The sequence below is a fragment of the Medicago truncatula genome, chromosome 8, assembly GCF_003473485.1.
Source record: "Medicago truncatula cultivar Jemalong A17 chromosome 8, MtrunA17r5.0-ANR, whole genome shotgun sequence".
NCBI classification, from domain to species: Eukaryota; Viridiplantae; Streptophyta; class Magnoliopsida; order Fabales; family Fabaceae; genus Medicago; species Medicago truncatula.
In genome coordinates, this window is record NC_053049.1 from 33,094,093 (window position 1) to 33,112,700 (window position 18,608).

At 32.4% G+C, this 18,608-nt stretch overlaps 2 protein-coding genes and 1 long non-coding RNA gene across 4 annotated transcripts; all 3 read left to right on the top strand.

Annotated features, from left to right (window-relative positions):
- Positions 1-3,745: 3,745 nt before the first annotated feature.
- Positions 3,746-5,047, top strand: LOC11445322 (uncharacterized). The gene is made up of 4 exons (XM_003628992.3): positions 3,746-3,845; positions 3,981-4,157; positions 4,501-4,659; positions 4,753-5,047. Exons 1-4 carry the CDS (start codon positions 3,765-3,767, stop codon positions 4,873-4,875), a joined length of 540 nt encoding a protein of 179 aa, XP_003629040.1. The 5' UTR covers positions 3,746-3,764; the 3' UTR covers positions 4,876-5,047.
- Positions 5,048-7,860: 2,813 nt separating this feature from the next.
- On the top strand, positions 7,861-10,755 carry LOC112417189 (uncharacterized). Of its 2 annotated transcripts, none has more exons than XR_005643387.1 (3): positions 7,861-8,147; positions 8,267-8,875; positions 10,694-10,755. It is a non-coding gene; the product is annotated as an uncharacterized lncRNA (long non-coding RNA). The 2 variants fall into 2 exon arrangements; XR_005643388.1 differs by lacking the exon at positions 10,694-10,755 and having other exon boundaries at positions 8,267-8,343; positions 8,494-8,891.
- Positions 10,756-14,553: 3,798 nt separating this feature from the next.
- LOC11430884 (ankyrin repeat-containing protein BDA1) lies at positions 14,554-16,379 on the top strand. The gene is made up of 2 exons (XM_003628996.4): positions 14,554-15,328; positions 15,427-16,379. The coding sequence occupies exons 1-2, from the start codon at positions 14,717-14,719 to the stop codon at positions 16,156-16,158; spliced, it is 1,344 nt and encodes a 447-aa protein (XP_003629044.1). The 5' UTR covers positions 14,554-14,716; the 3' UTR covers positions 16,159-16,379.
- Positions 16,380-18,608: the final 2,229 nt, after the last annotated feature.

An 18,608-nucleotide genomic window follows, 5' to 3' on the forward strand; every position in this document is an offset into this window, starting at 1 on the left:
GCTAACAAACACCCACTTATTTTTTAGAAGGTGTGTTTTAGCAACATTCATCTTAAGGTGTATTTAACAACTTTTTAGTTATATTTTTGCTAAAACACTCCCACTTAAAAATTAGTGGGTGTATCCTAGCAAAACCTATATATATATATATATATATATATATATATATATATATATATAGTATATTGTCCTTTCTTTATAATAAATATGTTAAAATTGACTTTTTATCTTTAAGATAAATTTGTCATTAGTAATAAGGATCCGACTCCTCTAAAACGTGCAGTTTGTAAGATGGAGAAATCGAGAGTTTACTTTTTTGACAAAATGGAGAAATCAAGAGTTGATAATTTAACCATCATAATTAATTTGTTATGCATGTAGTACATATATAATAAGAAACATTGATCGCTTCTTAAAAAAAAAATTGATCTATTTATCAATTAACTCACTTTATTTTATCTAGCTCAGAGTTATACCACCTCAGTAATTTGTTTATACATTTTGCATAATTTAAAAAATATTGAAGACCAACACTCCATGATGCATCAATCAATCTCTTATAATTTTAATAATAAATCACTTTCTCATTATCTCATATAAAATGTAGATCTCTTGTTATCATAAACCAGTACATGATCACACATCCAACTATAACACCATGACTATCCAACGGATATTTATTATTATATTCTCTAAGCTATGTTCATGATATGGTAAAGAAAAATGATAGTAATTAACCGAAAAGGTATGCATACGATCGATGAGATGCAAGAAAGAAAAATGAGTACAGGTAAGGATTAAAGCAAAAGAAAGAAAAACACAAACATAATCTATTAGTATAACAAAAGGATAGAATATTTCATGTGCCATTTTAGTCTATTAAGTTACAAACATTATTACCGTAAAAAAATTACCAAGATTATTTCATGTGATATTACACTTTAGCTATGTCAGTTTTCTATTTAATTTCCCTGAATGTTACGTAATAATACATTTTGGCTATTGTAAGCAGCATAAATTTAACAATATTGCATGAGTTAGAGTATCTTCTGTTATGAATCAAAGGATTCTATGGTTTTAGGTCAAATGCAATGGAAAGATAGATTCTGTAATTCTCTCTATGAGTCATTACTAAGAAACAATTGTATAAAAGATAATGAAATAGTACATAGGTGTAGCTTATTTATAGTGACTTGGAGTAACTAACTCCCTAACTAACTTTCTACATAGATAACTTGCTCTCCAAGTTATCTTCTTCACTATACTCTAATTAATATCTTCAAAATATGTGCCCCAATGCTCAATGCAGTAATTCAATGTTACATATAATGAATTAAGTTGATTCTGAAAAACAAATGTGTAAATTTTATATGAAATTTAAAAACAATCATATATCAACTTTTTTCTTTGTAAGTATTCATACCATATCGGGAGGAATGTTGAAAGGAGGAATGTTGCACATTACTCTCTAACAAACACTTTATAGCACATTTTGTCTAGGTGATTGAATTTAAACGCGACCCACTAAATGTGAGCCACGCATAAATTTATTAAAAAAACATGAATTTTGAGCAATAGAAAAATGCATATGTTAGAGAGTATGTTAACAGGAAAAATATTTAATTGGGCACAAGGGTTTGAACACACACACATGATTGAAAAAATATAGAGAGAGAAAATAATTAAATAATATTTCCTTTTTAAATAATTAAATGAAATATAATTTTATGTGTGAGTATCTAACTGATGTGTCTAAATGTTTGTGCCCAAGCAAGTCTTTCTCATGTTGACAATATTTTTTATAACAAGATTATTATAAAATTGGTTTGTAAGGTGAGAATTGCTTATCACATACAAATATTTTCAAACCATATCATCTAATATCGAACTTTCAACACACCTTCTCACGTCTAAGAGGAGACATCTTGAATGTCATCGAATGATTTGATAACGTTCACATGATAGTAGATAACCCGTTAAAATTTGGATTGGATCTGATTGAACCATTAAAAAACCGGCTTGTAAGACTAAACTTCCAACTACATACCATTTATATGTAGTATTTTTTTTTGAAATAACCATTTATGTAAATACATATTCATATCTTATATCATCAAATTAATGTGAACTCTCAAAATTCATATAGATTGACCTAGATCCCCTTAAAAACTTGAAAGAAAAAATGATCGAAATTGTTTGAATCAATCCAAATTTTATATGTGATGATATGTACGATAACTCAGTAGCAATTGAGAAGTGTAGTGGTGTTTATAATAACATGCCCATTATATATATCTCCGTGTCTTATGCCTGTTTTTCAGATTCTAACCAAATCAAAACCCGGAGTCATGAAAACTTCATAAAAACAAATCAAAAATCTGTTAACACTTAACACACACAAAAGAAAAAACAGAGAGCAAGGGAATTGTTGACTAAAGTAAATAATATAAGATTTCTATATTCTAGCCTCTGATTCATTGTATTTTTAAATAAAAAATGTGTCATGCATAATGCATGTGTTCGACTGCAACTAGTTTGATTTTGAAATTAATATTCTCCTGAGTCTAGTATGATCTTGATTAATTGCTGTTCAGATCAAAGTTTCCTAGTTTTTTTTAGAGAAAGAAAGTTATAAAAATAATAATGGTGTTCATCAAATTACTAAGGCAGAAAAAAAAAAAATCCTTATCATAAGAAAAGAATAAAAATTCCTAAAAGATGATGAATTCCTACTCAAAAAGTTTGAGTCATATTTCTCCAACTCCAAACACTTTCAAAGGATTGCTCTTTTAACCCCCACAAATACGCAAACTTTTCTAGAGATAACTTCTAAATGACATTTTTGTGTTTTAAGAAACTTCGGGAGATAACTTCTGAAAGCAATTTTTCAGAATAAAGAGCAAATAAAAAGCCAAAAGAACAACGATCATTTGACCAACGTGCTCCTCTCCGTTTGAATTTTGCTCTTTCCCCTGCACAAAACACTCGTACCATGCAGCCATGCCTAAAAAGACCTTGCGTGAGTTAAGTCACGTTGGCGTTCCGTTCCTTTCCTTTCCTTTGGGTCTCCATCCATTCTTCTTTATTTGAACACTCGACGAAGTGGCAAACAACTAGAGATCCACACACGCAAATATAAGGTCTCGGGTTCAAATTTGTATAAAGATATCTAGATTAACAATATCAACCTTATGAGTTGTGCCATACCTTACAGATATTTTGATACCTATTATTCAGAGCATTACGGTAAAGAGAACATGATGATGAGTACATGAATACAAAGCTTATAAGCCGTAGGTGCAAAATACTAACATCATCAAATAATTCATTTGTGCTAACGACAATCAAAGAATGGAAAAAACACCCATCCCTTCTTCCATACTTTGGATATGTGAAAAGCAGTCACGAAATAATAAGAAAATAAATACATAGCTTTTGAACCACAACATAATAAAAGATGACACTACCTTATTCTCTCACATTCATTTGAAGTCAATTCACAACCATCCATTCCCACTTCTTGATAAAAATATTTCAAATGCATTGCAATTGCAATAAATTCAAATTCAAACAATGTATGGGAAGTTAGTTATGATTCAATGTCATCTCTTATGTCTATAAAGTTGAACTTCATTCACACACTGATGTATACACTTTTGTCTCTTCTTTTGACCCTTACTGTCCCATTCACATTCTCCACTTTTTATACTATCATTTTCTTTGTATATATATGTGCATATAGTTTGTTTCATTCATCATAAAAAATGACAAACACAGATGAAAACAAAGAGCTTATTAATCAGCCCTTGTCGATTCTCCAACGATTGGATCGTCTTGAGCTTCTGGTAAATTAAAATTAAATATTTCTTCACTAGAATTTTACATTTATGTATTTTTATTTTATGTTTTTGATAAAAAAAAAAACTGTACTTTATTTTAAGTTCCATATAATGGTCATTAATTAACTCCTAATAATGCAGCTTCTCTTTCTTGAAAAGAAGCAATGTCACACAATACGAGATTCTTCTGATGTTGCCATTTACAAATGTTTGGAACAAGAACAACAATGCAAGAGTTTGTCCTATGTTTTTGAAGAAGTTCACCACAAAGGCACGTTGCTGGAGCGAGTAGCGTTGCTAGAAAATCGAGTAATTCAGGTTTTTGAAGATCCACATAATTTATTTTTTGTTTTAAAATTTGATATGCCGTATACATATCGTCGTATCTACCAAAACATAAGGCGACCCAAACTCTTGTTTTACACCTCCAAAAAAGTATACATTTATCTAAAGGCTTTTAAGTCTCCAATATAAAATCGATATTATTTAATACTATTAAGTTGATACTTTTTGCGTAACATCTTCGTAGCTCGGTGGTCGAAGCAAAACCCATATTAAAGATAAAAATTCAAATTTGAACCATATCCTAATTAAGTTCCATAAGCACAAAGTGATATATATACATCTATATTATATGCTTAATTAGTTTTTGATTCTTCAGCTGAGTATTGACTTGGACATGGGAAACACATCAAGGTCAAGTTCTTCCACATCTACAATAGCTGCAAAGCTAGGAAAAGGATCAGGATCATTGGATGCAAATGAGAATATGGATATGGTCACTAAACTTGAAGAGAAGCATGATCCTCTCATAACACAAGTAACTTTTTGTTAAACTATTGTATATGTGCCTAAAAGTACACTTCCATATAATTTTTTTTTCTTTCTAATGGTCAGCTTTGTGGTATTGTAGGATAGCATTATTGTGGAGGCTTGTTCATTAAACTCACCATCTTGCAGGGCACATAGAATCAAAGCAATGTCTAGAATGGGTTACAATAGGAAATGGCTCAAGTGGTTGAAATTTGGATGTTGATGTTAGATGAATAATATTTACGTAGGTCGTTTATTGTGTCATTTGTACTATTTTATTAAATGTTTAGACATCGATATAAAATATTTATAAGTACCTTGATCAATATTTTTCAATAGTTATTGATTAGCTAGGAAGATCAATTAATATATTAAGTATTGGTTTTATGGATTAAATTATATTTGCTTAAGTTCTTCTGATTTTTTCTTATGTTAATCGATTAAATTAAGCTTGATGGTGACGAAAACTAATTATATATGTTATTTTTTGTCTTTTCTTAATGTGAAACTCAAGTCCTATTATTTGAATAATTCAAAAACATGTTTAACGTGAAACTAATGCAAACACTATATAGCCAATAACTCTTTTATTTGTCCTAGTACTTCATCGACAACATAATCACTAATATGACACATTAATTCAAAATGGTAATTCCAATTAAGAGCTGTGATTATTGGTGCAGTAACTAGTCTTTCTTTCAAACTTCAAAACTACCTAAACATGATCCATCAAATTCAAAAGACTTATCTTTGTTGAGTAAATTACTCAATGATTTTGCAATCTTTGAGAAGTCTTTAATTAATCGTCTGTAAAAGCTTACATATTCTATAGAAAGATTTTGGATTCCTTTAACATGTGTTAGTGGAGGGAATTTTTCAATGATTTCCACCTTAGCTTTGTCTACCTCAATGCCTTTAGCTGAAATCTTCTGGAAGGAGTTATGTTATATATTTTTGGTTATGTGTTTTTGAGACCAGAAACTTGACAAAATCGTCTTGAAATAATGTCCCACTAAGCGTGCATATTTGTTGATTTAAAATAGTTTCTTCACAACAAATAAACTCGGCGAGCAATCTAGGATACAAGTTAAATCTTTAAAAAGGGTTCTTAGTTGACAAGTTTATGTGTAACAAGCTTTAAGTTGGAGATCAAAGAAATGTGAATAATTTCTGATTATGTAAAATGGAAGAAAGATACAAGACCCGAGTGTGCGAAATGAAAAGTTCTATTAATCTGTGAGTTAGATTCATACATCACTCTTTCAATGTTGTCAGTAAGAGTATTATCCTTTGAGAGCGGCATATGTGTTTCTAGCGTAGTTTTATAGAACGAAAATGAACTCCTTTACATGGAGTTTGAGATTACATTATATAGACAAATAAAATAACTAACTATTACAATGTATGTATGTCAATTGTCATGTGTCTTCTAAGAAACTTCTTTGATAACTTCTTTGGTATAACTTCTCTTATGTAACTTCTCTTGTGAATTTGTATTCTTAGTGCTTTCGGAAGGATAATCATTGCTCTTGAAGCTTCTTTAGCAATATTCGTATGCAAGTTTTGGAGGTTACCACATTTGAACCTGCCGGAAAAACCTTTGCTCAGGTTGTTGCTAAGCCTAGTCAGGTCCATTTGCCTTAGCTTCCTCAATGTGTTATCAAGGGTGATGTGGTGAGTGTGAAAATCACGCAATCAGAATACGAAAGGGGCCTCGAAGATTGTCAAAGAAACCTTCATGGCAGGCTCACGCTGAACAAAGGTGACCCTCCAATCACCTCTAAGGTATTGAAAGCCAAACTCAATTTGCTCTGCAATGATATAAAACCATGGTATGTGATTCCCTTAGGTAAGGGCTTTTATGAATTCAAATTCCAATCCATTGATGATATGCGCAAAGTTTGGGCTATCGGTGCGATTAACCTCAAACCTGGCTTGATTAGATTCATGGGTTGGACTAAGGATTTTGACCCTAAAAATCAAGCTCAATCCCACACCCAAATATGGGTTAGGTTGATGAATCTTCCACAAGAGATATTGGAGGAATTTAACGTTGTATGAAATTGCTTCTGGTATTGGTACTCCTCTCTTAATTGATGAAGCTACACAGAGTCGTGTGTTTGGGCTCTATGCCAGGGTGCTTGTGGATGTTGATTTGTCCAAGAAGTTGTTCAATTCTGTGTTAGTAGAAAGGGAGGGGAATGCCTTTCCGATGGAGGTTCAATACGAAAGGCAACCTCTCTTTTGCTCCCACTGTAAGCACATTGGCCATGCAATCCTTAACTGCAATAAACTCTTGCACTCAGATTTTGTGGAAACTGGACAGACCCAGAAAAAACAAGTTACCAAACCCATAATGAATAAAGAAAAAGCTCATCTGAGTGTGCTTTCAAACAAGATTCCTAACCAGTTTGTGAGCTCTACCCAAGTTGCAGCAGACAACGCAAAACCGACTTCAGGGGCTACCAAGGGCAATGTGGCTAACCTTCAAGCGCTCGCTACACAACTTGATCACCTTGCTTGCGGGAAGATTGCTAGCAGCTCTGATCTACCCACAAGTTCAACTTTTCAGAAAATTTCAGGTAGTATACATACTATAGTTGATACCAGTCATGACCAAGATATTACACTTCAGAATTCTTTTGATTTGTTTGATGACTTTGAGGATGCCTCTTGATGACAGTCAATCATTCACTATTTTAAGAATCTTTTTTTATGATACTTTTGAGTTCACAAGCAAGCTTAAGCAGCAAGAAATGCAAGAAAAAAAACTGAAGAAACTGAAAATAGGGCATCGTGTCACGATTGTTGAAAACGTGTCACACTTTGGATCACAAGATGAAGTTCTTTCGGTATTGGTTAAAACGTGTAACGATGTGTATTTCGTGACGCGATTTTAAGAACATGTGAGACAAAAGAGCCACATAAACAAGGAGTTTTAATTGATAGGTGGTATGAATATAAAAATGTTTAATTGATATGCCGGTCCTTTAACTTATTTCTTTTATTCAATTTGGTCCCATAAGTTTTAACCTTATCAAACACGTCATTAACTTATTTCTTTTATTCAATTTGATCCAATTTTAATAATTTTAATCCCCTAAAAAAAGAGACCGTTGGATTACGGAGGTCTATCAAATTTTATAGTGTATCACCAACACCTAATTTATTTACTTTCTTCTTCTTCTTCCCTTATCTTCATCTACATTCATCCTTCATCATCTTCATAATTTTTTTTTTCATCATCTTCAAAAACCCAATTTTTTTTTCTTTCAAAAATTCATCACCACACAGATTTTCGTGCTCCTAGTTCTTTCAATATCATCTTTATCAATTTTCATACAAAAATTGAATCAAAGCTAAAATTAAAAACACAACTTAAATTCAACATCAAATCTACTCCTCCTAATTCTAATTCCAATTCCAAACTGCTTGCTACAATAACTCGCAAATCACCGTTCTGCACTCATCTAACTCGCTATTCACTGTTCTGAGGTTTGAATTTTTAACTTTCAGCTATTTTCATTGCTTCTGTGTCATAATTTTTTCTTCCTTTATCACATCAATTTTCACATTTTCTTAACTTCAAAGTTTGAATTTTTATCTCATTTCAGATATGAGTTTTGCAAAAAATGACGATTTCGCTCCATAATCTCATCTGGGTTGTTCTTATTTTCACCTTCTCATCTAGGTCGTGCTTATTTTCACCTTCTGATCATTTTTTCTCATCTGGGTCGTTTGGTTTATTCATGAAAATTTAAATAGCCCAATTCAACATTCTTGGTGTCATTGATTCTGTTTCAAAGTTTGGTTTTTTTACTGATAAATATTACTCTTTTAGTGGTTAATTCTTGAAGGTTTTGTGTTTCAACAATGGAAGAAGATCAAGAAATGATGAAACATGTGTGCAAATTCTGCAGAAAAAGAAGTGTGAAAGTTGAGTTTTTTTCATTACTCTAGAGTAACTAATGTCAATCTTTCATGAATTCTATCGGTCTTTTTTAATTTATTGATATTCATCTTCACCTTGAACGTGTTTAGTTTGCTGGTTTTTTTTCTTCTTCTTTTTCCCTTTTCCTTTTCTTCTTCTTTCCTTTTATAACAGACAGAATTCGTGACATTCATTCGATTCCAGGACAAATGGGTGAAATATGAGAGCACAAAATACAATGAAGTTCAACCATGCGGTTTCAAGCAGCCGCTGCAAGGAACGTGAAGGGAAGGTTGTGCAAGTTTATGGTGTAACGCCCACTTTTATTTAATTAATTATTTAATTGAGTCTAGACGAGTTATATTATATTTATATAATATATGTGTGATTTATGATGATTTATGACGATTTAGATGATTTGGATGATTTTAGATGAGATATGTGTTGTGATGATTTTATGAGGTTATGAGACTTATTTTATTGTTTAATAAAATAAGATTTGAAAATAAAATAAAATATTTAGTTAAGGGCTGTTTTGAGATTTTAGAGAGTTTTGGGGGAGAAAGTGAGATAAGATAAGATAATGGGAAGAGATATAAAAAGAAAAGACCTAGTTTTAGAAAAATTAGTACGTACGATCAAACTTTGGAAAAGGAGGAAAAAGCCATAGAAGGGAGAAGACCAGAGAGAGAGCTGCGATTTTCATCAACTAAGGTAAGGGTGAGACTAATGATTCAATATTGTTAATCTATGTAATCCTGATGATCAAATTAACAAGTTAGGATTGAATTAGAAAGTTTATGAAATTAGGGTTAATAGGTGATTTTGATGATCCAATGATGTTAGGTTGTTAGATTGATGCTTAAAACGTCCTTTGACCTTAGATTATGCTTAAGATGAATTATGGAATCGAAATTAGGCTTAAAACCATGAGATTAGATGAATTTTCGTGAAAAACTGCATTCTGCCCGAGCCTATATTCATCGCTCGCCCTCACGAACGATGATCCTCGCCTCGCGAGTGATGAAGTTCATCGCTCGCCACGCGAGCCATTTCCCTTCGCCTCGCGAGTTACAAGTCGTAGCTCGCCACAGCGAGCAACCTTACTCGCCACAGCGAGCAACCTTACTCGCCATAGCGAGCATGACCAGAGAGCATGTCGAATTCTGTATTTTTGACTTTTGAGTTGAACCTTAGATGTTTTTGAGTGCCTAAAGATGTTTATTAAAGATTAGATGATGATTTAGAACGAGATTGAACCTGGTTTAGCTTAGAACAACTTTAGTTGAAAATCTGGCTTGTACTCGCCATGGCGAGCAGATGCTCTTGCCTCGCGAGCACTTCCAGAATTGAATGCAAGTTAGGATGTTGCGATCTGTTTCGCACAAATTGATTAGGGTTGGACCCTTAGGTAGTAATGTGACCTATTTAAGATGTTAACTGCAATCTGTGAAAGCTGTTACGAACTGTTAAGTTGATTATAATATGATTTAATGATTAATTGCATTACTTGAAATATTATTGAATGATCAAGATGTTGTTGAAATGAATTGATATTATGAAGTTATGTTGTTGTTGTGATCTGATTATGCTGCTATTGTTATTTAACTAAGTTGCATGAGTCTATTCAAGATGATTAAGATGATGTTGAACTCCAAATTATTGGATGTATATGAGATGATGATTAAGATGTTTTAAGATGATTGAGTCCATGCATTAGCATACATTTGTTGGGGGCTCATGCCCTGGAACTTTGTACTCACCACGATGGAGCATTAGCTCAAAATAATGTTGGGGGCTTATGCCCTGAAAGTATATTAATACTAAACTGTTGGGGGCTCATGCCCTGAATTGGTACCACATGCATATAAGAGGTCTAAGTTGCATTGTCGCATTGTCGAGTCAAATGATGAAAGATGTTAAGATGTTATGTTATTTATAATGATTGAATGAAGTGATTACTTGATATTTTATTATCAATGATGCTATGATGTTTAAGATGTTTATGTTGTTAATTACGATTGTTGAATTATATTGACTAATATTATTGTTTTGTGAAATCTCACCCCTTCTGCTTGGAAATGTTGCTCTTCGTATGAGTAACTTGCAGGTGATCGAGCGTAGGTTGCTGTTGTGCTGCTGTGAGTGGCCTTGCCTCACTGAGTCCTAGGTTGCTCTGATGCGTAACGGGATGGGGTTTTGATATGCATGCTTCATTTCCTTTACGTGTTCATTTATGATGTTTCATGTTGTTTAACTGAATTTATTTGAGATATTATGATGGGGCCTACGTGCCAAGACAATTTATGATTTTGAAATAACTTCGCTGCGATGATTAAGATATTTTGTTGGAAGTTAAATTGTTATTTAACTGTTTTTAGATTATGTGAAATGTGATATCCCGTTTTGTGATGATTACTCTGATTTATGTTAAGAAATTTTTATGTTGGGAAAACGGGGTGTTACATATGGCAGGAAATGGGTGATTCATATTGAGAGTATAACTCGTGAGGATTTGTTTGTGTTATTGTTGATTATTCAAAATGTTGATTAGTGAATTTGTTTGAAACTTGATTTTGTAAGTGGTTTGAATGTTTTGTGGTTTAGATGAACTATTTTAGAATTTGAGAAGTTTATGATTTTTGATTTAGATCTGAATTAATTTTGAATGGTTTAGATTGACTTATTTTTTATTCATTGAATTTCTGGATTTTGTATTGAACGTGTATGTCATGATGAAAGTGTAATGATTTATTTTAGAAAGAAAAAAAAAATGGGTTTTATGAAGATGATGAAAACAATTATGAAGATGATGAAGGATGAATGTAGATGAAGATGAGGGAAGAAGAAAAAACTAAATAAATTAGGTGTTGGTGATCCATTATAAAATTTGATAGACCTCCGTAATCCAACGGTCTCTTTTTTAGAGGATTAAAATTATCAAAATTGGATCAAATTGAATAAAAGAAATAAGTTAAGAGACGTGTTTGAGAAAGTTAAGATTTATGGGACCAAATTAAATAAAAGAAATAAATTAAGGAACCGACAGATCAATTAAACCATATAAAAATGATTACATAGACACTAATGGGCGGCCTATGTCACGTAACCTAAAAGGAGATGCATGCAATGTTTCTAAAAAAAGAGTCCACATGAGGCACATATAAAAAGCGGAAACAGTGAAACAAATTGACATTCATGCTTTGGCACAAGAATCACGTTTTTGGAAGGAACGAAGCCGCACGCAACACGAGACAAAAGGACGACGAGAAAAGCTCATGGAATTTGGAATATGCAACAGTACTGATTAAATAGAGCAAAGTCGGTAGCACCATAATTCGATCGGTTTATTTCTTTTACTATGTTGTTTATTCCTTTAATCATGTCTAACTAATTCCCTTTGATTGAGTTATGATGAACCTATTGTAATATATGAATTAATAGTTGAAACTCTCTTTATTATTAATATTATCCAGTCTTTATTCAGAATTATTTGTGTTCATTGCTTTTGATATGATTGTTTGCATGACTATTAACCCTAACTTCTTACAATCACATAAATTGATCTTAGGAATTGAATGACTACTAACCCTAACTTTTAATTTTGAAATAGTAATTCTGTTTAATTCAACATAAGAACCTAGAGATAGGAAATTGAGGATTATGACATATGAATTAACGTTCTGACATCGCTTCCACGGTTATTCAATCGGTTTAAAAGATTAAAAGGTTAGAACTTAGGAAAGGGTTTTGAGTCAAGAGATTGATCAAAACTAATTAGTTAATTTGTCGTAAAGATTGAATAAGTGTTGAGAGTAAAGAGAGATAAACTATTTCGCATAAAACAATAGAGGATTCATTGGCCTGATCATCTGTTTTAATCCAATTATCAAACCATTTTATTTTCTGTTATTTACTTTTTATTGCACACAAACCTACTGCCTCAGGCACTTATAAAATTTACACATCCTATATATTTACTTTATTGCTAAGTTGAGATTAACACAGTCCTCGTGGATACGAACTTATTTTATTACTTCGATAATTTTAGTACACTTGCTAAAATATTTATCACCTTTGATGGAGAGGCCTTGGTAAAGGGCATTGGGAAGGATGCAGGGTTCACTGATATGGCTGTTGAGCATAATGACTCTCATTTCTCTCCCACAATTGTGATCCCCTCCACATTGTGCTTACACAAGTGTTCTTTTGATATGCATAAAGCTATCACTGATGCTTCTTCTGTTGTTCCTGTAGAGGTTGCTGAGTTAGCGGTGGTTACAAGCAAAGAGACACATATTTCTAATGAAAAAAGGTCCTCTGCAACTGTATCTCCACTCACTACTCAGCATGTGAGGTCTGAATATGGTTTTTTTTTTTATCATATGGTAGAAGGGGTTCGGGGCTCTTTGCCAGTACCAATCACTATCAATCATGCTTCTCTTACCTGTGACAAGCTGCCAGTCTGCACTGTTTTAAAGCCTGCCCTTCATCCCCCATCTGCAGCATCTCAGAAGAGTGTTTCTATTCTCTCAAAATTCTGGGGAGATGAAGTAGAAGAAGACACTGATGACACTAATCAGAGCTTGTAGGTGAAATCCTACAAGAAACATAAGAAGGCGATGAACAAAGAGAAGCCTGCTAGTTTCAACTCAGCAGGAATGAGAGCTCGTGCCCAAAAGGGTACCTCCATAGTTGTCCCACCATGATGTATTTCTTGCTGTTATTGGCTAGAATAATATTTTGATAAGCTTTTGTTGGCTAGTTTGCTGTTCTTTGCTTTATCCTTCATTTTGTAGGCTTTATTGGATCATGTAGTTATCTCTGCCACCTTAGAGTGTTTTGCCTTAGTTTGGATTTGGTGTAATGTTCTTGTGTATATGGGTTCAGACCCCTAATCCTGACATTTAGTATTTTTTGTGCCTTATAAAAAAAAACATTTGAACCTTTCGAGTGAAAGTAGCGGTTATCTTCAACGGTTATTGCAGCTTCCTTGATATGCTTGAATTCAAACCGTTCCTTCGCTCAAAGTATATTTTTCCCTCAAACATAAAATTAAAATTTGAGTGTCACATTTTTTTGAGTAGTCTAAAGTTGTACATGATTTGAAGGAAGAAAAATCATATCTAGATGACACCCTACAAAGATTGTTGTGTGCGATTTAGGTTGCGTCAAAATATTTTTATGATGATACATGCCATGAAATCTTCCATCAATTCATTCGAAATGATTCAAGATTCTCAAATCACTGCCCTAAACAACCTAGATCGTATTCATGCCAAAGGAGGAAGAGTTGCTGCCAAAATCTTAACACTTTCTTATAAAGGATTTGTCGTTGACCATCAAATTGATTCTTTGGAGCAGGATTATCAACTCCAAAGGGTCGAAAAGGAACATTGGTCAATTCTAGTGTGACATGTGGCAATACAATTTTTGTACACATATATGTGAAAGAGTGATAGAGAAAATAGTTGAATTGATTTATGTGTCACATTTGGAATGATCATTGTCACTGACATTCTCAAATTCTTATGGAGTCTTCTCCAATAACTTTGTATTGGTTAACCATCTTATCGTTATTATTTAATTAATTTTATATTTAATTCAATGGATAATACAACATCTTGATGATATGCTATTCTCATAAGAGAATTTTATCAAACCAACGAATATGGCCAAGACTATCATCCCAATTTCATACTTGAAAAGAAAAAAAAAATCATCCCAATTTCAAATTAATATTGGGTTCCAATTAACATACCAAACTGAATAACATTTTCTACGAATCTTTGGACCGTCTTTTCTTCGAAATTTAATGAGACATGTTTCTCTTCGAACAAAGAAAGTATTAGTGACCAATAAAGCAAATACTGTTAACTTTTGAGGAAGAAGGAAGTTGCTACGCAAATCATAAAAAGTGTGAACTTGGTAGCTCAGTCGAAATTTCACATAGCTTTTTTTCAATCAAATACAAATTGACCCCAAGTCAACGAAATACAAAAATAAAAAGTATTTTTATGAACACCCATGTCATTACTTTATAAAGGAGTGAAGAAAATTGAAACCATACCAATCAAATACCTTATATTTAGTTTTATCTTGCACACATTACTGAAAAATTAAAGCTTCAAACATGAACACTACAAATAATGGAGAGCGATTGAATGCTGCAGCTGAAGCAGGTGATATAGATCTCCTCTACACAGTAATTCAAGATGATCCATACATTTTGGAGCATATAGATTCAATACCATTTGTTGAAACTCCTTTACATATTGCTGCATCCATGGGTCATATTGACTTTGCCATTGAAATTATGAATTTGAAACCTTCATTTGCTTTGAAGTTAAATCCACAAGGATTCAGCCCCATCCATCTCGCAATGCAAAAGAACAAAAAACGTATGGTGTATCACTTTGTGAGCATCAATAAAGACCTTGTTAGAGTTAGAGGAAGAGAAGGCATAACTCCTCTTCATTTTGCATGTCAAAATGGTGAGGTTCAAATGTTAGCTTACTTTCTCCGTTTGTGTCCGGAATCAATTGAATACTTGACTGTGAGGCGCGAGACTGCACTCCATATTTCTGTTAAAAATGAACAATATGAGGCCCTTCAAGTACTTGTTAGCTGGCTCAAAAAAAATACACAGAGAGGGGCTCAAAAGCTGGAAAATAAAATATTAAACCAAAGGGATAAGGCAAGCAACACAATTTTGCATATTTCAGCACTAAGTAGTGACCCGCAGGTAATCTTGTTCTTATTCCATTATTAAAACCACATGTCTTCTTTTATATATTTCTTGTCGCCTCCCCTCCCTACCAACTTAATTTCTTTGTAGTACAGGCACTTCTATTGTTGGTAAGTACTGGTATAGATTTGAAGGCAAAGAATAGTGAGAACAAAACCGCATTAGACATAGCAAGCACGCCAGAGATCAAGAGTATATTATTAAGTGTTGGAACAAAACCTAGCTCAGAAGTCACTGATTATCCCACATGTGATCATAGAATAAGATCAAAGATCACAACTATAGGTGCTGTGACAATTTATATAAATCGCATTAGAGGAGATATATCAGAGGAGCAACGTAACACTTGGTTGATAGTTGCGACTCTTGTTGCGACTGCCATCTATCAATCAGGATTGAGTCCCCCTGGTGGAATTTATCAGGTTAGTGCTGGTGACACTAACACGAACATCACTTCCTCCAATTTTACCATTTCTGCCCCAGGAAATGCTGGGAAATCAGTCTTGTCAGGTTATGAATTCTTTTTGTTTTTATTTATTAATATGTATTCCTTTTCTGTATCAATTTTAGCGATATTTATTATGTTACCATATGGAAAAATATGCTTTCTAGTGGGTTCTCCAATGGGTTGGTTTACCGCTAGTTATTTATTTTCTATGTGGAGGATATCCCCTACACATGTCAATTCCGTGATTTTATTCGTCCTTTTTGGTTCAATTCTGTTACCCATGGTGATTGACGTCATTGTTGGAGTGTACAGACGGTCACGGCTTAAACACAGAATTGCTAAGATATTTAATATGATAGTCAAAGCATTGTTTCAATAGGAGAAACATCAACAAAGGTTATGGACATTGGTCATATAGATGATGACTGCTAAGATCTCTGTGACTCAAACCACTTATGACCGAATTCACAACCAATAATATCGATCTCAACGTTGATTTGTAATTTTACTTGTCATTGTTATCTTTGTTTCTGTTCAACCTTAGCAAATAGTGAATCAATGTGTTAAATATTAAATCATATCATGTATTTTATTGAATGCCTGTGTATTCTATTAACTATTGTATCACATATAATAGCATTATCATGTATAATTATAAGTGTATATGGTGTTGAAATCTGTTGTTTATTGCATTGTTGAGATTGTGCGTTTAAATTATCGTATTATCATACTCTGCTCATTTTATTGTTATGAGTATGATAACTTACATTAGTTTGTTTATTGGTATGTTTATTTGCACATCGTTTGTACATGTAGATGATGAGTTGAGTTGTATGTGAAGATGGAACCAAAGCAAAAGCTTAATAGTTTGAGAAATGAATTTTTTTTGGTTGATATTATTAAAAAATTTATCTAGACTAATCGTTATTTTAAATATGTATAGCTGGTTAATTCTATTTATAATTGAGAAGAATGCTAGTAACACTCATTTTAACTCACACTTTTCAACACATTCTTTGATTTGTTAAAATTCACATGGATCCCACCATATTATGAGTCCCATGTAAATTTGGTGGATCCCATGTGAATTTTAACACCAATCAAAAAAATATGTTGAAAAGTGTGTGTTAAAATGTACTCCCCGATTCAAAATATAACCAAAATTTATGAGTCCTATATAAATTTGCTTATATTTTGAAATGGAGGAAATATGTTATTAACATTTTGGTTTAGGCTAAATTGCATTTTTAGTCCTCTAACTATTTAGGTAGTATCACTTTGGTCCCTTAATTAAAATTTGATTTATTTTGGTTCCTTAACTTCTCTCCGTTACACATTTTGGTCCTTTCCGTTAGTTTTAATTAAAAAACCTTAGGTTTTCTTCATTTTCTTCTGAAGTTTTTATGGGATTCTTGTTGTTGAAGATTGATGGAGATGATATGAAGATGAAAAAGAGGAGAATATGATGAAGAAAACCTAACGTTTTTATATATGGGTAAAAATGCAATTTTTTTGTTAATTTAGTGTAAGGTTTTTATATATGGGTTTAAAGATATTTCAATTTCAAATTAAATGTTAAAGTCTTCAATGGTAAAAATTAGAGTAAACATTGAAATTTTTATGAAAAACTTATGTTATTTGACTATATATATATATATATATATATATATATATATTTTAAATAATTTCTTTTGAATTTGATGATCCAACCAAAATCAACACTCTTATTACAAGGCCAATCCAACCATGCTCTAGAGAGTTGAGCCTCCAATTTTTTGGAACCTCAAAAACAAAAAGAAACATAAGGAGGAAAATTGTTCTTTAGGCGCATGTTTCCTCCAAAGACACCTCAAACTAACCAAAATATTTCCAATGATATTTATTTACTGTTCACTTTTGAAAGGTAATTAATTGTCACTTGTTCACTAACATTTATTAAGGGAGCTTCTACGGTGCAGTCAAGAAATTGACTTTTTTGAAAAAGTTATTTTGTTTAGTCAATTGTATAAGTGTTGAGGGGACTTCTACATGTCAACCAGTGTTCTGCTGGTGGACCACTCTAAGATTAAACTTTACCTTATTACAAATCAGTCATCATACTAAATATTAAGAGGAATTTTAATCTTAGTGCACAAATGAAAATCTATGTGTTGAAGGCAAAAAGCAATATGGAGGAGGATGTGATGATTTTTTTAGAATTTTCATTATTCTTTGTTTTTCGAGGAAATTGAAGAACATTAGTTTATAAAGATTTAATTTGTACGATTTCTCAAAAAATAGGGGTTTTGTTAATTGAAGGATTTGAACCTTTGTGAAAATAGGTTTAACTTTACTAAAAAAATTATTCTTATGACTTCACCATAAAATTTTTCTTTACCATTCAATACTCACATCTCATTTTCTCATTTTATAAGCTTATCCTTTGCTTTTTTTTTTTTTTTTTTTTTAAGTGTGGCAGGCATAACTCAAAGTTAAAAGAAATTAAGTTAATAGAAATTAATCATGTTAGATTTCACATATTGATATTGTAGATCAGTTGAGGATCATGCTCTAGTAAAAGAGAATACAAGAGGAACTATGAAAATTCATTAATTTTGACCTTGAGGTAACGTTTAGGATGGTCTCATGAATGTATATGACCAGCATGGTCTCATGTACAGATAACCATTGATTAGCATCTATTACACACACTTTAAAATTAGAACATGTCTGAGAAGCATTTGTTTGTTTAATCTAGATTCAAAATACCTTTTTGGCAAAAACATGTAGGATCGTGTTTTTTTTTTCCTGGTGAAATTGGAAACGTGAATTATAAGTTTAAACAAAAAT